We start from the raw sequence: 22,223 nt of genomic DNA on the forward strand, positions 1-22,223 counted from the left end.
CCCCCCGCCACCGCCACCTGCGCGGCGCCCTCCAGGCGCGCGGCGCCCCCCCCCCTCCCTACGTCACGGCGGAGGGGCGGGGCCGGGAGCACCTGCACCTGCGCGCGGCCGCGAGCGCGCCACCGCCGGCCGTGCGCGCGCGCGGGTGCGTGCCCGCGCAGCGCCGCGCATGCGCAGAGCGGGGTTGGTCGCGACGTGGCGGGATGCGGCGGGCGGTGCTGGCCGTGCTGCTGCTGCTGCTGGCGGCGGCGGCGAGGATCGAGCGGCGGCCGCCCCGGGGCTTGGCGAGGGGCAAAGTGGAGGTGGGTGCGGGGCTGGGGGCAGCGCGGGCTGTGAGCGGCTGTGCGTGAGCGGCTGTGCTGTGTCTGCACGCAGACGTGCGGCGGGTGACGGCTGAGCCGGCTGCCGGAGGTGAGTGTCGGACGGGGACGGGGGAACCGAGCCGGGTCTGCCCCGAACCGCGCCGCTCTGCCCGCAGGTGAAAGCCTTCGTCAACCAGGACATCCCGCTGTAGTATCGATGTGCGGCGGGGATCGGGAAGTGGGTCAGGGATGGGGCAAAGGGAAGTGGGGTGGGAATGGAGTGGGATGGGGGTGGGGATGGGAGCGGGGTCGGGGTGGGATGGGAGCGGGGTCGGGGTGGGATGGGGACGGGAATCGTTGGAACGAGGGTGGGGTGGGGTGGGGGGGACGGGGACATGATGGGGGCTGGATGGGACAAGGCGGGGCGGGGTGTAACGGGATGAGGACGGATGTGACGGGATGGGATGTGATGGGGGATGGGATGAGCCAGGATGAGCACAAGGGATGGGACGGGATGTGAGCTTGTAGCAGAACGGGACGGGAGTCAGAACAGGGCGTAGATTGAGATGGGATGGGAGGAGGATGGGGGGACGGGACTGCCCTGCCTGGCACTGCGGCTCCTTAACAAATCACCCAGCCATAACCTGGAGATGAAGCACCTGCCCGGCGCCGACCCTGAGCTCGTGCTGCTTAGCTTCAGATATGAGGAGCTGGAGGTGAGCGGGCTGCACAGCACCGAGCACAGCTGCAAGCTCCAGGGCACCTGGGCTGATGGAGCTACTATGGATCCCTGTCTGTGTGCAGAGAATCCCCCTGAGCGACATGACCCGGGAGGAGATCAACCAGCTGGTGCAGGAGCTGGGCTTCTACCGCAAGGAGACTCCCGAAGCCCCTGTGCCCGAGGAGTTCCAGTTTGCCCCTGCCAAGCCACTGCCCACCCTAATACCCCGCAGAGCTCCTGCAGCTGACAGCAAGACCCTGTCAGAACAGGACAAGAAGGACCACCCGGACCTGTAATGAGCAGTGCCAGGTGGTAGGAGGCCCTGCAGCCAGTCCTTAGAGCGTGGGGTTGAGGGTGTTAGGACAGCTGCCTCTTCGCACAGGGCTGGGGAGCGTGCCACGGGGTGGCGAGTGTGAGCAGGAAGCAGAGAGATGTTCCCTGCTGCTGCCATTGTTGCTTGGTGCTCTGTAGCCTCTGTCTCAAGGGTGCCCTGAATGGTGCCAGCCTTGAGCAGAGGCTCCTGAGCACTGCAGACATCTGAGTGAGCCTACGTGCCTGTCCCTGCCTTCCCCCTGAGCCACGCAGCCCAGACATTCCGGCATGATTAATAAGGAGAAGCAGAGATCTTTTTGCTCCTTTCCCATGCCTCAAGGTTCAGTCAACTCCTGGTGCTGGACAGCAGTATCCTACCTGCGCAGGACAGGATGAAACTCTCAGCAGAAAGCTCCATGTGCTGAGGGCAGATGTACTGAGTCCTGGAGGTGGGACAGCTGCCTCCCGGGAGGGTATGGCTTTACATCACCAGCAAGGCTGCCTCTATCAAGAACACAGTAAAGACCTTGCCTACCATCAGCTGCACCTTGTCATTTTTCTGGGGCAGTTTCAGTTGGGTGCACATTCATGCTTGCAGGACAGAAGCAGGAGGGGGTTGCAGGGTTGCTATGTAGTTCCTGTGCTGTCCTTGTGACCATGTAGATCAGGCGCCAAAGCTTTGGGCACGGTTGCTCCTATTGGGAGCAAAAGGTGAGGGTGCTAGCCCAGCTCTGGGCCCTCTGGTCCAGAGTTGAGGGGTCTTGGTGCAGCTGAGGCTGCAAATCCTCCCAGGGAGAGGGGAAGTGGTTGCTGGAAAGGGTCAGGGAGAAGGACCCGAGGCAGAAGAATCACCCTATAGAATAAACTTTTATTGTCTGGCTGGTGTTGGTACACGTGTCAACGCAGGTGTAGACTGTGATGAAGGGGCGAGTGGCACTGAGCACGAGGTGCCCAGAGCTGGGGAGGAGCGCGGGGGCTGTCTGGTCCTGGCCCTGGCCCCGCGCTCCCTGGGGCCCTCCCCGCTCCCCTCCAGCTCCCCAGCACGGGGGTGCTGCAGGTCCCCGCCGTGGAAGCGCCCTGGGCACGTGTGTGCAGTGGGAAGCAGGGTGTTGGCACAGGGCCGTCCCCAGGGAGGTGGCACCAAGCAGGGACTGTGGTGGGCAGAGGGGCTTCCTTGCAGGGGGCCCAGAACTGTTCTCAGGCCGCCTGGGGAGCAGGGCACTCTGCCTCCCGGCTGCACCAAAACCAGCAGCACCCACCTGGGCCCTGGCTTGCAGGGTCCATGGGCCGAGCCACACAGACACAGACCCACGCTGGCTCAGGGCCTGAGGGTACTGTGCTGCCCCAGCCTCCCTGGGGAAGCAGGGACCCTGCCCATGTAAAAAGAACTCCTTGAGAATGAATAACTTAACACACTAGAGTATGGCAGAGGGGAGGAGAGCCAAGCTGGCTGCAGGGAGAGTGGCATCCTAGGCGGCACCCACCTGGCACCGTTCTGCCCTGCCCATACATTCAGCTGGCAGCCAGCCAGGGCAGAGGCTGACCGAGGAGCTCCAGCAAGGCTGAAGCAATGGGTGACCCAGGAGCCCTAAACTTTGTCCAGCGCCAGCCCCACAGCCTCTCCACCCCCGCTGCCAGCCTCTCCATGGGGCAGCAGCTCCTCCGCACACCAGCGTCCCTGCAGGGAGGGGGCAGTGAGGTGTCGGGCAGCCGCAGGCCGGGGCAGGCTCTAGCACTCTTTCTGCCGCATGCGCATCTCGTGGCGACGCAGGTGGTTGTAGAGGGACTGCACATAGGTGAAGACGCACTTGGCGTCTGGCTTCTTCCCCATGATCATCATGTCTTCCACCTCCACCAGGGGCACGCAGTCCGCCAGCATCCTGCAAAGATATGGGGCCTCAGCATACCTGCAGGAGGGCCGGGATGGGGCTGCCAGCGCCAGGCTGCCCCCAGCCTCACAGTGCCCTCAGTGCCCCCAGCCCAGTGTGGCCTGCGAGGCCAGGCAGCACTGCTCACCCCACTGCCTCCACAGTCCCCTGCTACCCACACCCTGCCCTGCCATTGGTACTTGTAGTCCTCATAGCCCTCCTAGACCTGCTCCCTCCACTATGAGTGCAGGCTGAGGCCATTGCACTGTGATGGAGCCACCAGAGCAGCCTCACCCCACACTGCCCTGCGCTCCCCAACCCCTGGCCATGCTTCCCAGCCTCCCACCCAGCTGCTGGATCACAGCCCAGGCTGCATTGGGCCCGACTGCGGGCACAACTCTGCCAGAGCCACACAATTTCCAGTGGCTCAGCAATGGCCTATGGCTACCCCAGACTGGAGTCACTGCTGCCCTGAGGCCTGGGCTGGGCACTGAGTCCTATGCCAGACCTTTCCCCAGCTGCTCTCCACTTCAGAGCCCACTCCACCATTAAAACTGGCCTTGGGATGACACTGCTGCTCACTCTGACCCTTGGCTACAAGCACCACCCCTGCCCCACTGCTGCCAGCCTGCACCCCAAGATGTGGCTCCCCAGCTCCACCTGGCCCCAGGTGTCTCCATGGTCTTTGGGGCCACTGGCACAGCAGGGGCTGTTGCTGCTGCAGCCAGGCAGGGTACAGATGGAAGGGAAGGGGCAGCTCCCTCCCTCACACGGCTCTTCAAGTCCTTGGGGCTGGCAGGGGGTGTCTGGGAGCAGCCCAGTGCTGCTGCCGCCCATGAGAGGACAGTGCCCAGAGTTGGAGCAGCCATTGCCAGTGTTGGCTGACAGGGCACAGGCTGTGCTGGCACCAGCGCCAAGAATCAGGGCTGGGGCTGAGCAGCCTGAAGCTGAGCCTGGGCTTGAGGCTCATGCAGTGGCTGGGGATGGAGCCATCCGTGCTAGGGTCCTGCAGAACCCACAAAGCTTGGCTCCAGGTTCCAATGTCACACAGGCTGAGCCAGGCAGAAGCTCATTGGGACAGCTCTGACCGTACTGGGAGGATCAGACACCTTCCACAAAATCCCCCATCCCTAGCCCTCTCTCCTCATGCCAAGCTGCAGACTCTGCTAGCCCCATCATGTGCTCTGGTGCCCCTGCACAGCCCTTGGAGCAAGGAGCTCTGGGCTGGCACCGGCACAGACATCCAGTTTGTGTGAGTCCTTGGGCAGGAAGGCATGGGTGCAAGGAGCACTGGGATCAAAGAAAGCTGCCTGGCCCCTGGGCTCCTCATGGATGCTGCAGCCATTCTGGAAGGCTGTAGCCAGTCTGGGAGCTCTGCCTGAGGCCTTGCTCTTCATGCCCCGCTCTCCTGGTTAATGCTGCAGGGCTGGAACTCAGACAGAAATGGAAGCAATAGGCTCTGAGCCTAGGGTCTGACCTGCAGCAGCCCCACTGTATGATGCAGCAGCCCAGGAGGGCATGCTCAGGGCCTTGGGAAAGCACCCGCCTGAGCACAGCAGGTCCTCTGCTACCACCAGCCAGGGTGATGGAAAAGCTAAGGCAGCAGAGGGAGACAGGCTCTGCCCTTATAAAGGCATTGTTTGGGCCTCGGTGTGCTAGTGCAGTGCAGAGCTGGGGGAGAGGAGGCTCCAGTGCCAGCTAGGATGCCCCTGAAAGACAGGCACAAACAGTGCAAGAAGAGGCAGGACTGCAGCCTTGAGTCACACTTTCCAGGCTCCCCTCTCCTGCCCATATATGAGCAGGCAGCACCTCGATGGGAGGGGAGCACCCTGAGCCACGCCTGATCCTGCAGCGCAGCACCGGCCTCAGCCCCCCCACTGCAGCCAGCAGCCTCTGCGTGCCTGGGACAGGCAGCCTCAAGTACAGAAGAAGGAGGCAGCGAGTGCAGGCAGTGAGGCTGGAGCACTCTGGTGACCAAAGCGGTGTTCCTTGGTATCCAGTGGCTCAGCCCCCGGGCTCGGCTGGGCGAGTGGGAGGAAGGCAGGGAAAAGCCACAGCAGCCCCGCTCCTGCTGGCATCAGGCTGGAGAGCCATCGGCCCTTGGGTCCCCTCCACGACCACCTCCTCAGCCCTCTCCCCACAAGGGCTGTTCTGAAAGGAGTGAGGCAGCCAGTTGCCTCCACCCTGCTCCCAGAACGAGACTCGACCCTCTCCCACCAGTAAGCCCCATTCTCTGCCCCAGCCGCAGCGGCCGCTCCCCGGCCCTCCTGCCAAGCTGTGGGACGCAGGCGGGCGGGTGTGCGGCAGTAGATCGACAGGAAGATTCTCACCATCGCTCCCGGGGGTGAAAATGGGCTACGACTTTTTGGTTTTTACCAGCCCCTTCTGGACCAGGCAGCGATAGAATTCCTGAATGTATGTGTACACACACTTCCAATCTGGCTCGCGCATCCGGACCATGTCCTCCACGTCCAGCAACTGCGGACAGTCTGCGTGCTTCCTGAGGGCAGGGAGAGAGAGGGGCAAGCCAGTGACCGCAGCCCAGTCGGGGAGGGGAGAAAGAGAGAAAACAAGAGACACGGATCAATGCAGTTCCCATTCCCCGGGCAGATGCTGCTCTGCTCTCACATGCTCTGGGGGTGCGCGATGCAGGGGCAGGACGGCTCCAGGCACCGCCGCGCTCCAAGGCCATTCAGTGTGACTTGGGGGGCCAGGGCTCACAAGCAGGGGATGGGAGGGTAGGTGAGCAGTGTGGACAGGCGTGAGGTCAAGAGGGAATGACAGAACGAGACAGAAGAGGGAGTGATGTGTTCTGGCGCGCCTGGTGCTCGGGGAGCGAGTTCCAGAGCGGAGCAGCGCTCTATATAGCTTGTATATAGAGCAGCCAGGAGGGCTGGGCAAGCCCAGCATCCTGCCCAGCTCCACTTGGAACCGCATGGCACAGCCCTGGTGCAGGAAGCTCAGGAGAAGACGCTCACAAGAGCTGGAGGAGGAGGAAGGACAAGAGGCCACCTGGCTTCCAGGCCGGAGAGATCGATGGCTCTCTCAGTCCACGCACCGGTCCCAATTAAAGCAAAAAGTCTATTAATAGGAGTGCCAAGACCCAGGCACACGGCCCCCTATTCCCGATTGCTCCACTGAACAGCACTGTGGGAGCTGCCGGGAGCTCCCAGCCAGTGCCACCACACTGAGCACCAGCCGGCTGCCACCTGACAGGCAGGTGGGGATGGGGCCCCTCCGAAACCCACCTGGCCCTGCCCGAGGCAAGGCCAGCAGGGTGCTGGAGGAGAATAGGAGTGGATGGGAGGAGAGACAGAAGGAAGGAGAGAGGGCCTGGCTTCCAGCCCTCCAGCTGGATGCGCTCCCATCTCTCAGCACCCAGGAAAACCAGAAGCAAAAGGGGAGGGAAGGGACTTGAGAAGCTGCAACGGTGTTTGAGCCCCTACAACCGTGAAGGAGGCACCTGCATGTACAAACCCCACTCCCAGCTCCCCAGGTACTGCACTGTGCATGGCTGGTGCCCTGCCCCACAGAGCCTGCCCTGCCTTTGGCTTTTATGTTCCATGCCCAGGAGACCCAGTCCCATGCCCACCACCTCAAAACAGACTGGGTTGTACTGGCCCACTGGGGCTCTGTACAGCCAAGTCAGCTTTTTCCCAACCTCACTGTGTGACAGAAAGGAGCGATGCAAACGAGCACCGAGCCTCTAGCATGGCCAGCTCCTCCAGAGCCCCTGCCTGTGTCCCTGCGCCCAGGCAGCAGCAGAAAGAGCTGTCCTGAGCGTGGGACGTGCCCATGGCCCTTGTGGTAGCACCAGAGTTACGTACTCTGCAGAGGAGAATGCCACCTCGAAGTTGTGACGGCGGTTCTGGGGTGTGAGCTGGCTATAGTCAAAAGCATCTGGAAAGAAGTTGTGGACCAAAGCACAGAAGGCCATGCCATCGCTCCAGCTGGAGGAGAAGTTCTGGATATCCACGTGCTGCAGGAAAGGAGAGTTACTAAGGGGCACAGTGACTGGCCCAGCCTGGCCCAAGATTGGGAGAGGAGGCAGCACTGACCTCATAGCCCCGGGTCTTAGCCCTGCACCAGTCCAGCAACATCTGCTTGATGCTGTTGGCATTGGGGACACCACAGCTGGAGGAGCGCTGTACAGCTGCACGCGGTGCTGCAGGGTTTGGAGAGCTGAGGGAGAAAACACAGAGGGTAACGCATGTGATGCTTGCTGCCCCAACTGCTCCTTGCCTGGCATGTCCTCACCTCCCGCCCTCTTTCTGCAGCTTCTCAATCATGGCCTTGCGAGCCTGTGAGGTTGATGTCTTGGGCAGGCTTTGAGCTTTCATCAGCTCCTTCTTTCTCTCAGCCTGGCGTCGTTCCAGTGCAGCCAAGCTGCTCTGCCTTGAGGCACTCTCATCCTCCCGGTCAAAGATGCTGCAAGAGACACAGGCAAAGCCTCAGTGCAGAAAGGAACATAGTCATTCTCAGCCCCTCCTCATCCCTGCAGCTCAAAGAACTCCACGCTCGTAGGACAGAACCAGCACAGCTCAAGGTTCCTGGCTGATGGCATCACCACTCACCTGCCTGTCTTCTTGGAAGATGAGCTGTAGGATGATTTGGTTTGAACAAACGTGCTGCTGCTGCCATCTGCAGAGAAGGAGAAATAGGCCTCAGGTAGGAGTCATGGAGCAGCAGAGCTGGGCAGGCTGGGGAACCTGGGCAGGCTGGGGAAGCTCTGCTATGTGCTCTGCAGCACTAAGGATGCCATTGATAAAAGGCAGCTAAAGCTCTTACTGTCTGATTTCTTCACATAACTCGACTCCATGGTTGTTGTGCGGGAAGTCTTGTTGCCATCATCTGCAGGGGATAAAGCAAAGGGGGGTCAGCTTTCCACACAGCACGGCAGGGAGCATGTCCACAAAGCACGACAGGGAGACATCCTGCATAAGCATGGGGGTGAGACAGAAACTATGTGCCCCTAGGCAGCAACCAGGTGGAACAGAGAGGCCAGAGTGATGGAGCAGTGAGGCAGGAAGGCTGGAGCAGCCACAGACAGCTACTCTCAGCTTGAGTCAGCTGGCAGAAGTGTGGGTGACAGGAGAGGGCCCACATGCCCCGTGCCACCCCAATGGGGAACATGGGTTAGGTGGGAAGGCACTAGAGCAGATCCCCTTAGGGTTCAGGCCCCAGAAAGGCTAAAGCAGGAGGCTGATGAAGCAAGTGAAATCTGGCCTTAAACCAGGGTCTTGCTCTCTGCAGGATGCAGCTGACCCCGTGTGCTATGCTGTCACCTCCCTGCAGAGGGAGAAAACCGAAGATGCCCAGCTCTCTACTGTCCCTTGCCCTGGGCTCTGCAAAGCCTGGTGCATGCCACAGGCTGGGCTAATGCTGGAAATGCCAGTGGTCCCAGCCAGGGCAAGCACAGAGAATGGCAGACAGAAAACTAGTGGTGAATCTCGGCAGCAAGCGTGGTGCTTGCAGAGCCCTGCTCTTACTAGACTGGATGAGGCGCTCAGTTTTGGTGACAGTGCTGCGGGCTGAGCCATCGGCTGACTGGGTGCTCTGCGTGGTGGTGGTCTCAGTGTTGTGGCCAGCCCTGCTCACTGTAGCCTGGCTTTTCATCTCCTGCAGCCGCTGATCCCGTTCCTTCTCCCGCTGGTCTGCAAATGCACAAAGGAGATGGTGTCAGCAGCGAGATGCAAGGTCTGTGACCCCACACGGGGTATCAGCATTCCCCCCTCCCACAGCTGCCAACTACCTCGCTTGCGCTGGCGCAGCTCCCGCATGGCATTACGGATCAGCCGTCGCTCCTCAAAGTCCGTGGTCTGATCCAGCTGCAGGAAGAAGGAGGTCAGCACGGCCCCTCTGCTCTCTTCTCCCACCCAGTTCCAAACCCCTTTATCTCCAGCCTGTATCTCGCCCTTAGAAGCCCGCGCCATCACAGTGAAGGACGTACCATCTTATCCAGAACACTCTCATCCTCGATCCTGTTCAGCTCTTCGACATTCAGCTTGCTCTTTTTCTCCACTTCCCTCACTTGGACCTTCTCCATGCCATTGGGCAGTTCTGGCTGCAGCCTCGGTGCCTGGGGCTGCTCCACCACCAGCTCCGGTTCCATCGGCTGCAAGGAGAGCACGGCATGCCTGAGTCTCACCAGTCTCACCCCCTAATGAACCCGATGCTTGCCCAGTGCCACAGGCAGCAGGGACTGTGGGGATGCACTGTGTGGTGTAGGAGCTCACGGCTGGTGGTACGCCGTGGATGTCAGCAGTGACCAATGCAGGCAGAATGCCACATCCCCAACACTCAGCACACCGCAGCCCACCCTGCCCCAGGAGGCCCTAGGTGCTCTTGTACCTGCTGCCAAAATGTCTCCAAATTGCAGCCTGCAGACACCTACGACCCACTGCCACTACCAGGGCCTCCGGTGAGGCAGGGGGGGCACCATGCCCTAAAGCTGGCAAGGTGCTGGCAAAGCCAGTGCACACCATTAGCAGCACAAGGGATTTCCAGGGAATTAAAGGACTTAGCAGAAAGAAGAGCTTGCACAGGAGATCAGGAGCCTCCTCGTCATCTCCGCTCAGGAACTAGGCCAGCTCAGCTCCCGCGGGAGCACGGCCAGGACACCAAGTCCCTTTCAGCACGACCCCCAAGCAATGCGCCGTGGGCAGCTCTCCAGTCCCAGAATAGGGCCTGGAGGCAGCGGGTGGGAGGTGTTGGGCCAAGGCAGCCCCGCTGCACACCTGGCCCCATCTCACACCGCTGCCAGGCGTGAGGGCACGCATTACTGGCACCGGCTGGCTCCCCAGTGGCTCAGCCCAGTGCCAGCAACGCAGCACACCGCAGTGAAGCTCTGGGCAGGAGGAGCAGCACAGAGCCCAGGGCCACTGCAGGGCGAGTTGACGACCGCGAGGCGAGCCCACGCAAGGGCCGGGACAGCTGCCCCGCGGCCGGCACGCCAGCAATGCGAAGCAGGCAGGCGCCATTGGCTCGCAGCCCTGCCCAGCACCGGCCTCCCACAGCAGCAGGCTGTGATTGCAGCTGATCCCAGCCACACTGCACACCCATCCCACCCCCAGCCGAGGGTTTCTCCTCGGCCCCGGCACCGTGCCCCCCCAGCGGGTGCTGCCCAGGATGGGGCAGCCCAGCCAGGCTCGGCCCGGCCCGCACTCACAAAGCTGTCGCTCCGGGAGAGGTGCAGGGTCGACTGTTGGCGCGTGCTGGAGAAAGTGGGTGGATGGGCCACCGGGCTGCCGGACTCCTCGGTGCCCTCAAAATGAGCGCAAGGGTCCTGTGCTTCCAGAAACAGGGTGCTGAGGTCCTTCTCCGCAGGCTCCGGAGGTGCCAGCCATAGGGCCAGCAGGTCCAGCCGGCGGCCCAGACGCGCCTGCTCGGCCCGCAGCACCAGGTGCTCCTCCTCCAGATCCCGCAGGGCGCGGGCCAGGGGCTGCACCTGCCGCATGGCCTGCTCCAGCTGCACCTCCACTGCCCGCCCGAAGGCTTGCAGCTCCCGCCGCAGCTCCTCCAGCTCGGCCACCCCGGCCTGAGCCAGGCCCTCCAGGCTGATCCCCGGCATGCTGCCGGCGGGCTCCAGGGCTGCGGGTGCTGCAGCGGGCCCCTCTCAGCTGTCCCCTGCCCTTTATAGGGGCTGCAGGGGCACCACCCCCGGCTGGAGGCCGGCCCAGCTATTCTTGTCGCAGCACGGCCGGGGGTCCCGTGCAGGGGCGCCGAGGCAGGCGTTGACACTTGGAAGTGTTTCCAGGCCCCGCAGGACCAGGTGGCCCGGCAAAGGGGGGCCCTGGTGGCTGCTGCAGGGAACGGGCTCCTCCTGCCTCTGTCCCCACGGCCTGGCAGCTGCTGCCACTGTGGCCACGCAGCAGCGGGGCTCTGCGAGAAAGGCAGGCAGTAGCAGAAACCCTGCAGGATCCACCCCAGCAGCGCTGCTCTGCTGCGTGCAGGCAGCCCCTCCTGCACAACTTCCTGCAGCCATCCTGCCCCGTGGCACCCACCCAGCTTAAAGCCCTGGCCCCAGGCAAGCACCGTGCAGGGCAATGCCACCGCCTGTGACCATGGGTCTCACCTCCCCTTGCTGCATGGAGCCCCGTGAGCTCCACACCCGCCAGTTCCCAAGGCGCACGCAGCACTCCCAGCAAAAGGCAGCAGCTCCCGGCCCCACACACACCGTGGGTCAGACCGACCCCTACCTGGCAGGGCCGAGGGCACCACAGCCCCTTCTTCCTTCTCTTCCTCCTCCTCCCTGCCCGCTCGCAGCACACCTGGAGGTTGTGTCCAGCCCTGGTCCCCAAGCACCCACCCGGTGCCACAACACTGCTAATACCTTAATGAGAGCTGACAGACTGCAGGGCCGAGCCTGCGTGAGCGCATTAGTGTGGGGCTGTCACCCTCCGTGGGCAGAGAGCTGCACCTTTGGCATGGGCAGCACCTGCTGCCTGCCTGTCAAGGTGAGCACCGAGCTGGGCCCACAGCAAGCGAGCAGCACCCTGACCACCAGCATGGCCATGCCCGGAGAAGCAGGCAGGCACTTGGCCCCATGAGCAAGGCAGCACAGTTCTGGACATCCCAGCTCCTGCCAACACTACTGCACACGCGCACGCTTTGCATTGCCCTAGATGGCCAACAGCAGATAAAAGCACTTGAAGAGCTGTAAGCACCGTGCTGCCTTCTAGGCACCTCCAGCCCTGCTACTGCAGCACCCAGGGCTGTGTCCTCATCTCCACCCAGATCGGAGCCAGGGGTGGGTGTACCTTTTTTTTTTTTTTTTTTTCCAGTTGTCCCCAAGAATCCCCCTGCACCAGGCAGGCACAGCTGGAGAGCACAGAAGGAGGAAGAGGCAGGACCCAGGGCAGACTGCAGGGCAGAGCCCCTGAAGCAGGGCCCTAGAGATGCTCCCCAGCCTCATGGCCAAGCTTCATTCCCAGAATGGAAAACACAGGGCTGGATGGCAGTGGGTTTCCCTGAGCTGCCACAACCCTACGAGGTAGCTGAGAACAAAGGGGAAAACGCACAAAACTTGCCCACTCCCTTCTCTAAACATCTCTACACACTGTGGCACAGGGGGGGCTCACCTGGACAAGGATGTGGGTTTCCACACAGGCCCTGGGGGCTCCCCTATCCACACAACAGAGCCCCCCAACCACGCTGCCAGCACCAAGCACCTGCCTCGATGCACGGGGCTGCTCCCACCCCACACCCAGGGCCCTGAGCGCACTCACTTTGACGACATTGCTGCTGGTGGTGATGCTGCAGATACCGGTGCTGCTGGGGATGGCGGTGATGCGGATGGGAGTGCTCCTCAGCCCCAGGGTGAGCTCTGCAAAGGAAGCTGCGGGCACTCGGGAAGCGCTCCAGCCCGACAGGCTCAGCCCTGTGCCCGCAGATGGGGAGAGGCACCGGCTCCGGCGCATCCTGCTCTTGCGGCAGAGCTCTGAGCTCTGGTGCACAGAGAGGGCTGCGGGGACGGCTAAAGCATGTGGGAGCTGCTGCGTCAGGGGGGAGCCAGGCCCCCCCAGCATGCCTTCACCCCTAAGATGGACACTTCCCGCAGCTCTCCAGGGGGAGCCAAGACCTCCCGGCGTGAGGGACAGCCCCGGAGAGCGCGCAGAGGCATCCTGTCCTGATACGGGCAGGCAGGGCTGCATGGCACACAGGGCAGCAGCGGGGATGGCACTTTGCATGATGCCAGCACAGAGGCGGGTCTGTGGGGATAGGGCAAGAGCACGGGGCTGTGCTGTGCTCTGGGGCTGGGCTGCAGGGCCAGGAGGGGACAAGGCTGTAGGATTGGAGGAAGGACTGTGGGACAGGAGGGAGCACCTGGACAGGGACAAGCTTTGGAGCCAAAGGGCGAGGGCTGCCACGCTCCTGCCCTTCTGCAGAGCCCACGCTGGGCCCCCAGCATCCCACATCCCACCACTGCTCCCCCACCTGCCTGTCTTAGCAGCACCCACCGTACATCCAACCATACAACGCCCCACCGGGCGCCGACCCTCCCTGCCGTTCCCTGGCTGCCCACCGTCCCCACTGTCCCCGTGCCGCCCGCCCGGTGCCCACCTGCCCGCTGGCTGCCGGGGGCGGCCACGATGCGGGGCGTGACGGACTGCGTGTGGGGCTGCACGCGCCCATCCTTGATCTCGATGGTGAAGTACGTCTTCATGCCGTCGTGGGCGGCGGTGGGGCCGGTACCGGCGGGGCGGGGGCCGGCGTGCGGCGGGCGCTGCTCTGCTCCTCCGCCACCGGCTCCCCTCGCGTTTTGATCGGGACCCGGCGGGGCCGTGCGAGGCCCCCGCTGCCATTGGCCGGGTCCGGCCCGCCCCGCAGCGCCGCCCGCCCCCTCGGGGCCGCCCGCCGCCGCCCGCTGCCGCCCCGCGGCGCCCACCGGGGTCGCGCCCGAAGGGGTGAAGCGCTGCGCGCGTTCCCGCACCGAGGAGGAGCGCTGCACGGGGCTCGGCTCTGCGGGGGACGGAGCAGCCGGGTCAGATGGGTGCCACGTCGAGTGCACCCCGTGCATGCAGCCCGGGCACCCCGCGATGCACGCCGCCCCCCAGCCTCCCCGCGGTGCATGCTATCCCTGCAGTGCATGCTATCCCTGCAGTGCATGCTATCCCTGTAGTGCATGCCGTCCCCACGATGCATGCCGTCCCCATGCACGCCGCCCACAGAGATGCTGCCCCCCGGGTGCCCGGCAGCTCTCTGAGCTTCTGCCTGTCCACGCACACACGGCTGGAAGCCCCGAATGGAGCACAGCAGTCAAGATGTGGCCTCACCTGCGTGGCCCTGTGGGCATGGTGAGGATGGTGTTTGTTCCCAGCGCTGAGCGTTGAGGCGAGATGGGGTCCGTGCTGTGCTCTGGGTGGGTGCTATCAGCCGGGAAGGGACAGGCCGTGTCCGTGTGCAAGGAATGAGATGGAGGGAGCAGAGAGTGAGCACAGAATGAAGCAGGGATGTCAGCTCTTCCCAGTGTCACCCATGTCCCTGGAGCTCGGTGCACCCCACAGAGCACAGGAGGGTGATGGAGGAACACAGGGGCTGTGTGATTATCCCAGCTCCCATGGGACCCCAGCAGAGCAGGGCCAGCACTATGCAGGCTCCATGGCGTGCAGGAGGGAGCCGAGCTGCTCAGCTGCCCCTTCTCTGCCCCAGGGCAGCAGGGCTCAGCCCTTCCTCAGCCACCAGGCCTGAGTCTGTGCCACACTGGAGGCTCCCTGCAGGGCCATGACCCTGAGGTGCCCACAGCTGCAAGCTCCCATTTGGCCTTATTTCCTTCTGGCACAGAAGAAAGGAAACACTTTCCCAACAGCAGCAGGAGGGCATCAGTTGCCCAACACAATCTCTCTGGGCTGCCAAGAGCACCCGGCCAGGCACGGAGGGCCCAGAGCAGCGCACAGCCCCCGGCCAGGCCAGCAAGCACAGCCCCGGGGGGGCCAGGGCTGGACCGGTGCTCAGCTCCAGCCTTATTGGGACAAAGAATGCAAAAGGCCGAGGTTTGCTGCACGCACAGATTCCCTTTCATGGCCCTGCAGCAGCCCGGCCGGTAGCTGGGGGACTTGTAAACACCGTGCCTGCCACCCCACTGCCTGGCCCAGGCCTGAGCAGGCCCTGAGCCCAATCAGGCGCTGCATCCCCATCCCCAGAGGTCCGTCCTGCCCCACACAGGGCAATGCATCCCCCTGGGCTCACAGGGGATGGCCTGGGGGTGCTGGGGCAGCCCTTACCCGCTGGCTTCTCCTGTGGCATCGCAGCCTTCCCCGACACCTGGCCTCGCACGCAGATGACAAACTGCAGGGGGGAAAGGGGCAACACAGTGAGCTGGGGAGATGGCAAAATCTGACCTAAGCAGCTCAGAGGGGCAAGCACCGTGACAGACCATGTGCCATGTGTGGCACCTCCAACTCTGTAATGAAAATTTGGGGGCTGTGGTCTGGGTGGCTCCCAGCACCCATCAATGCAGTGTTCCCATACCTGGCCACTCTGAGTGACAGCACAGGGTTGTGTTGGGCCGTCCTGCTCCGCCTGGCGGCTCTGCCCTGTGCTGCACGGGGCCTCTGCTGGCTCCACGTTGGGCTCCTGCACAGGACAGGGGCTGCCAGATCCCTCCTCCTGGTACTGCAGCTCACACTCAGATGCCCGCTTGGTGTGCAGCTCCACCTCTGCGGTTTGCTCTTCGGGCTGCGGAGCTGCAGTGGGCTCAAGGGCTGGGTGCAGGTCCAGGAGCACCAGGGTCCCTGAGGCTGTGGCTGCAGGACAGATATGAGGCTCTGTACAGCATCCCCACTCCTATGGCCCCAGCCAAGCACCTGGCTGCCAGCTCAGGCTTTTCAGGAGACACCCTGCAGCCCCTCCATCTTCCATTTCTTTCCCAAACTTCACTTTCTCCTGCACTCCCAAGCTCTGCTCTTCCCCTGGAATGTGTTGCAGACATGGACTCACCCTGGGCAGGGGGTTTCTGGGGTTCTCTCAGCTGCTGGCTATTCAGGTCCTGCAGCTCAGCTTGCCTGTGCTCCTGCTCCTCCTCCCGCTCATGGGCCTGGAAGAAAGCAGGGGTAAAAGCCCAGCCAGCCCCATAGCTGCTTCCACCCCACTGCGTCCAGGCACATCCTCATGCAAGGTGGGTCAGAATGCTGCTTCCAGTAGCACTGTCCCATCCTGCCACCTGGCCAGGGACATGCTGCAGATTGCAGCCTCCTCCTGTGCCATCCCCATGCTGCAGGGCAAGGGGTGAGACTTCATCAAACACAGCAGCTCACACCCTGCACCAGGGTTACTGCAGAAGGCTGCTAGGAGATGAGTGTCCTGGAGAGGTGGCACGGTGCCACAAAGGGGCAAGGGAAGTGCAGCACCAGCCCAGGGCAACGTGAATTGAGATCCTGGTATAACTACAGGATGGGGGGAGGCAGAGAGGGGACCACAGCCAAGGGATGCATGAAGGAAACCACTGCCAAAATGTGTACCTCACCATGTCAATGCTTAAGGGAAATGCTTTAGATTTTGGATAAATTGTCCAGGTGAGGTGAGATGGGCTGTCTGATAGGAAACACCCCTACTCAGACAGCTGTGTGCTGGGGGTGCCGCAGTGCCAGCAGATGCTGACCAGGAAGGAAATAGCACAGGGTCACCTTCCCTTCCCCTGCCACCAGCCTTATACGGGCCCTGGGGGAGGCAGATGGAAAGCTGAGCTGAACAGAGGCAGCCTGGGGGTCAAACCACTGCTTATTCCTTCCCCACCCTCCCTCTCAAGTGGGAGCCCTGCGTTGTGTCCTTGGGAGGACACTCAACCACCACAAAGCTGCCATGCCCTGCAGTGCAACCACCACTGCTAGGCAGGGAGCTTGGGCTCGCACCCACCACTCCCAGCCCTGCCCCTGCTCCACCAGCTCATCCATCACTACTGGGCACCAGCCTATTCCTGGAGCAGGACCAATCCTCTCAAAGACTAGCAGGGATCACTCACACAACCTCAGGATGTGACACACAGTTGGTGTCCTGAGCACAGTCACATCCCCATGTCCCTGCAGACCTCCACCACCAGCGTCACCCACCCCAATCCCCTAAGGCAGGTAAGTCACACACACGCACAGGGATTTGTGCCCCCAGGAGGCTGGTACAAACAAAGGACTCAGCAATTCCCAGTGGCACCCCCACCAGCACTCACCACGGAGCGTTCAGGCTCCTCAGCAGGCAGTCTGTCTGCATCCCCCCCATGGCTGCTCTCCTCCGTCCTGGTCAGCACCAGCTGTTCAGCATCGCCCCTCCGGCTGTTCTCCACAGGCTCAGTGCTGCTCTCCACACTCACCACGGTTGGCAGCTCAGAGCCTGCCCTCTGGGAGCTCTCCCCATTCCCAACCAGAGCTGCCGTTTCAGCATCATCTCTCCTGCTGCGTTCTGCACGTGCGGGCACGGCTGCGGGCTCAGCACCATCCCTGCGGCTGCTCTGCACGTTCCCAGCCAGGGTTGCAGCTGAGTGGAAGAAATAAGGTAAAGTTCAGGAAGGAATCGGTCGCATCCCAGCATCTGCAGTGCAGCCCAGACACAGGGACCTCACCTTCGATCTCCTCAGCCCGCAGCTTGCGGATGGCGGCGCGGATCAGCTTGCGCTCCTCGTACTCGCTGGCTGCCCGCAGCTGCGGAGGGGCAGAGCCAGGAGTGAGGCACAGCGAGAGCTCGGCGGCACCCAGCTCCCTCGTGCCACCCCGCCATCAGGCACTCACCAGCTTTGTCAGCTCCTCCACATCGGTGATGGACTCGAGTTCCCGGGACAGCGAGGCGAGGGCCTTCTGCTGCTCCTCCTCCAGCTGCTGGGACCTGCGCCGAAGCCAGGGGTGAGAGCCGCACGGGAGCAAAGTCCCGCACAGCCAACGGTGCCGGGATCCCGCCGTGCCCCAGGTACTCACCGCAGCCAGTTCTCCTTGTTGTCCTGCCGGTGGCTGCCGCGCTCGGTGCGGAAGCGTTTGGAGGCCAGCGCCTCTTCGTCCCGCTCCAGCTCCTGCCGCTGCAGCTCCCGGATGGCTGAGCGGATGCGGCGCCGCTCGGCGAGATCCAGCGTCGCCTCCAGCTGGGAGGACAGGGCAGGGCTGGGTGCTGGGCACAATGGGGCCGTCTGTCCCGTGCTGCCCACGCGCCTGGCGCACACTGCCTGGCACTGTCTGCCCCCGCTCCAGGGGACGAGGGGCGGCCCGACCCCGGTGTGGGATGGGACGTGATGTTGGCCGGAGCTGGACATCGCCCCAGGGAGCGGGCGCAGCACCCAGCACTGCAGCAGCACACAGGGGGCTTCCCCTCCTCTGGAGCAGAGCTGCAGCGTGAGCTGTGCCAGCAGCCTGCGCTCAGAGCAGCCCCTGGACAAAGCAGGTATAGCTCTGCTGCGGGACACCAGGCCCTGCCCAAGCACTGGCTCACAACGAGGGAACCGGGAAAACGATTTCCCATGGAGCTTGTTAAAAATAAACCCTGTGACCTGTAGCAGCTGCTGTCAGCATCAGGGCCCGGCATGCTGGGAGCAGCAGCGGCCACACCAAAGGGCGAAGGCAGCAGTTCTCTTCCTCACATTCCCACAGGACATTGCCAGGCCAACCAACTGGTCACTGAGCTTCAGGTCACAGCAGGGCCAGAAGCACAGCTCTTGTCTCCAGGCGTGCAACAAACTGATGGAGGCTGCAGCCTGCTGCAGGCCCGTGGCACACAGTGCATCTGCTAACGCAGCCCATCCCTGCAAAGCCACCGACACCCATCTGGGAGCAGCATTTTTCACCCTGCCACCCTCACGGACACCTTCCCATGTGGGTCAGCTCCTGCTGGGCAGCACAGTGTTGGAAATGAGGATCATTGTCATCAGGGGTTGCAGCTTAAAGCAAACATGCTCCCTCCCATGTCCTTCCCAGCACCCCCTGCCGTGCAGTGATATCAGCATCCCATATCAGCATCCTGCAGCAGTGTGAGCATCCGCCTCCCAGGGACAGATCTGGGGGCTGCAGCCCTGTGCCACGTGCTGCAGGGTGTGAGCTCTCATCCGGAGTCACAGCCTCTGCAACAGAACAGCCCTTTCCCTGCTGGCTCAGCACACAGCAGGGTCCCGGAGCACAGCTTTGGTGAGCTCAGCACCACTGAGACATAAGGTCAGGCATGCAAACAGCCCCAGCCCACCTTCACAGCCCTACATGGCATCCCTGCAGTCGGAGAAGCCTCTGCCCTAGCAGACAGCACAGGAGAGGCCCAAGGCCACAGCAAGAGGCCCTGGGGCTGCCCCATCTTGCAGCAATCCCAGCTCCTGTTGCACAGAAGGTCCTGAGGCAGCAGCAGAGCCCCAGGCAAAGCTGGGCAGAGCTGCCATCTGAACACCCACGGCCTCCCGAGGGACTTCTGCAATGGGCCGGGAGGATGGAAAGGAGGTGACAAGGCGCCCTGCAGCTGTGTAAAGGCCTTAAGGACACAAAAACACTTCTCCACCCCATGCTGGGAGGCTGAGGCCCTGACCATTTGCTAAACAAGCTGCCGACTGCGTGCTCTGCAGCTCCGGCACCCAGCACAGGAGCTCTGAGCTTCGTGGCCGGGGTGCAAAGGCAGCAACAAGGAGGGAGGGAAGGAGAAGAACCAGGGTCTGCCCTTCCCAGGGGCATCTGATGGACAGGGTCTGACCTGCACCTGGGTCCCGGAGGGTTCAGCCTTTCCTCTGCAGGAGAGATGGCGGCAGGACAGCAGGAGCCCCGTCCCAAGCCCACGTCAGCATGGAGCCAGCACACGGCAAACACACGGCTCGTGGGGCAACGTGCCGGAAACCACAGCTGGAGCCAGGGCTGGAAGGGCCGTGGGGCCCTGCAGTGACAAGCCCTGAGCTCGGCACATGCCAGGGCCCCATGGGCCCTGCCCAGCCCACAGCAAATTAATGGTTGTGAGCAAACGCCCGCCTCGTCCCACACAAAGTGGCTTTGTGAGGAGGGTGCTGGCAAGTCACCACGGGCTGCTTTCCTGGTGATGCCCGAGCATGGCAGCACTCAGCCTTGCCTCAGCCCAGGGCACGTCCACCAGCAGAGGGCCATAATTAGCTCTAATTAGCCCAGGCTTTCCATCCAGCTTTGGGATAGGCAGTGCACAGAGAGGCACTGAGCAGCTGGAGCTCGGCCGCAGGGAAACTCAGCGCTGGGGAAAAGAGCCAGAGCAGCATCCCGGTCCCTGCCGGCCAGGATGAGCCCCACAGCAGCACCTGCCCCTCTCACCGCTGCGGGGAGCCAGCGCCCGCTCCGGGCTGCCCTCAGGTCCCACACGGTGGCACCCCGGGGACATCAGAGAGCTGCTGGGAGTTCTGCCACTGGGAGAAAGGAGGAGGAGAACAAGGAACCGAGGGATGGGGAGAGAGAAGGAGCAGGGAGGAAGCGGCGGCAGAGGCAGGCAGTTTTCCCTTATATGGGCTAATCCTCTTCCAGCTAAGCGGAGCCAAAACCTAACCAAAAAAAAAATTCCTTCCCCAGCTCACGTCAGCCCGGAGCAGGCTTCCTCCAGCTGCATGGGCACAGGGAGAGCTGCGGGCAGCCGTGGGATGAGGCCATTCAGGGACAGGGGAACATCATCCTACAGAGACCCAGAGCTGCAGCAGGATGGAGAGAAGCAGCACACATCAGTGCAGTCCCGGAGTGCTGTGCAGCCCTACGGGCTCAGTCCTTCCCCGGACACCCGCACAGCCAGCCAGCAGCACCTGCATGCAGCCTGCTGTGGTGGGAAAGGATGAGGAGGTGTGAAGCACCCTGTGGTCAAATGGTGACAGCCCCATGGAGAAGCACTGCCTCATTCTCGGCTCCCTGCGGCCTCAGGTGGGAAGCAGAGAGCCAGGAGAAACTCCGAGCACCCATCCCCACATCCCCAGGGCTGAAGATGGGTTTGTGAGCTGCGCTCACAACAGACTGAGGACAGCTGGGAGCTGCGGGCTGCACGGACCCCGTGCTGACCTCCGTGCTGTCCCAGCGGCACCCCGACCCTTTCCTGTTCCCCGCGGACGTTCTTTCCGAGTTGACTCAGCTTCCTGCCGCTCTCCATTCCCCAAACAGCCCGCGGAGCCGGCGCGGGGCTCAGCGCACGGAAGCGGGCAGGCGGCCGAGCGGCACCGAACCGGGCGGCAGCTCACGTCCCAAAGCGGCTTCCCAGCGCGGATCCCCGTGTGGGTCGAAGCCCACTCCCACCGCAGGGCCGCACGAGGGGCGATCCACGGCCCACGACAGCACCCATCCCAGGCCGGTCGTAACAACGCAGCCAAGGGATTGGCACGGAGCGGGGCCGGCAGGAAGCTGCTCCGGGAGCGCCGGGATGCCCGCAGGAAGCAGGTGGCCGGGGAGGGCTCGGCTGCTGGAGCCGGGCCAGCGGGAAGCAGAGACCCGGGGCACGCGTGGCAGATGGCGGGCAGCGCGTCCCGCCCGGCACCGCACCGCGAGCCAGGCTGGCAGCGGGGAACCGCCGGCCGAGGGGACGGAGCCGACGGACGGATGTCAGTCCGAGCAAAGCGGGCGATGGGGGGCACAGCCGGAAGAGCGCCGAGGGAGCGCCCGGAGCTCCCCCCGCGGTCCCGCAGCAGCTCCCCGCAGCAGCCCCGCTCTCTGCCCGGCCCGAGGGCACCGGGCATCACGCTGCAGCGGGAGCGGTGCCGCCCGCGGGCACATCGAGCGCTCCTCCTGCCCTCCCCCCGCCCCGCGGTGCGGGCACTCACCAGCTTTCTCAGCGCGCCCTCGTCCATGCCCTGCAGGCTCTCCTGGGACATCGTGCCCGCCCGCTGCCCCCCGCGAGGCTCCGAGTCCCGTCCGCTGCCGATACAGCACCGGGCCGGGCCCGCTCCCGCAGCCCCGCGCAGTCCCGCTCCCGCCCGGCCCGGCCCCGCGCTGCCCCGCCCGCGCCCACCGCCGCCATTGGTTCTCCGCTCCGGGCGGGACGGCCCCGACCGGTCCCGCCGTCCCGCCCCGGCTCCGCCTCGGCACGGCCGCCCCCGGAGGGTGGGGAGCGGTGGGAGCGGGCCCGGCTTCCCCCCGCGGTCCGGCAGCCCCCGGTGAGGCCCCCGAGGTGCGGAGCCCCGGGTGGGCACGGGCCGCCCGACCGCTGCAAAGTTTGTTTGTGTAAAAGGAAACTTTTATTCTGAATTAGAAATCGACGGGAGAGAAACAACACGGAGATATTTCCGTCCGACTCGGGCTTTGAGCAAAAGTCACCCAAATTTGGCTGTAAATGTGCCCGGAGCTTCTTCCCGGACTGCAGCTCTTGGCCCCTTCCCTGGGGCTCGTTGGGGTCAGCCCTGTGGGTGCAGGAGGGCACTGTGTGCTCAGAGGTCCTGCACAGCACCCATGGGTGGGAGCATGGCTGAGCTGTGCTGATAGGGCAGCCTGGAGCACGAGAGTCTCAACAAATGCAGAGCTTTCCTCCTGTAACTGCTGTGCATCACTACCTGTTAAGGTGTCCCTTTGTGCCTCTCTTTGCCACATTTACCCAAAGTTGTGATCCTGCAGCACCTTTGCATGCTCAGTGCTGATGGCACTGCATCCC

General features: G+C 63.4%; 2 protein-coding genes across 5 annotated transcripts; one reads left to right on the forward strand and one right to left on the reverse strand.

Moving 5' to 3' along the window:
- The first annotated feature begins 160 nt into the window (after positions 1–160).
- On the forward strand, positions 161–1,875 carry SELENOM (selenoprotein M). The gene is made up of 5 exons (XM_031592183.2): positions 161–302; positions 376–411; positions 479–513; positions 940–1,018; positions 1,107–1,875. The coding sequence occupies exons 1-5, from the start codon at positions 204–206 to the stop codon at positions 1,317–1,319; spliced, it is 462 nt and encodes a 153-aa protein (XP_031448043.1). The 5' UTR covers positions 161–203; the 3' UTR covers positions 1,320–1,875.
- A 1,043-nt stretch (positions 1,876–2,918) lies between these two features.
- SMTN (smoothelin) lies at positions 2,919–21,564 on the reverse strand. Of its 4 annotated transcripts, none has more exons than XM_090120895.1 (21): positions 21,400–21,564; positions 17,603–17,763; positions 17,420–17,513; positions 17,254–17,332; positions 16,864–17,168; positions 15,642–15,738; positions 15,174–15,448; positions 14,927–14,990; positions 13,979–14,071; positions 13,266–13,664; positions 12,431–12,528; positions 10,372–10,488; positions 9,154–9,318; positions 8,956–9,031; positions 8,693–8,857; positions 7,992–8,054; positions 7,778–7,844; positions 7,461–7,631; positions 7,262–7,385; positions 7,031–7,182; positions 2,919–3,215 (listed from the first exon to the last, which is right to left on the reverse strand). In XM_090120895.1, the coding sequence occupies exons 1-21, from the start codon at positions 21,448–21,450 to the stop codon at positions 3,065–3,067; spliced, it is 2,967 nt and encodes a 988-aa protein (XP_089977021.1). In that variant the 5' UTR covers positions 21,451–21,564; the 3' UTR covers positions 2,919–3,064. The 4 variants fall into 4 exon arrangements, with proteins under 4 accessions (XP_089977021.1, XP_031448040.2, XP_031448041.2 ...); XM_031592179.2 differs by lacking the exon at positions 10,372–10,488 and adding an exon at positions 5,534–5,703 and having other exon boundaries at positions 3,076–3,215; positions 21,400–21,562; XM_031592180.2 differs by lacking the exon at positions 10,372–10,488 and having other exon boundaries at positions 21,400–21,563.
- Between the last annotated feature and the right edge of the window lie 659 nt (positions 21,565–22,223).

The sequence above is a fragment of the Phasianus colchicus genome, chromosome 18, assembly GCF_987193195.1.
Source record: "Phasianus colchicus chromosome 18, bPhaCol1.hap1.1, whole genome shotgun sequence".
In the NCBI taxonomy this organism is placed as follows: Eukaryota; Metazoa; Chordata; class Aves; order Galliformes; family Phasianidae; genus Phasianus; species Phasianus colchicus.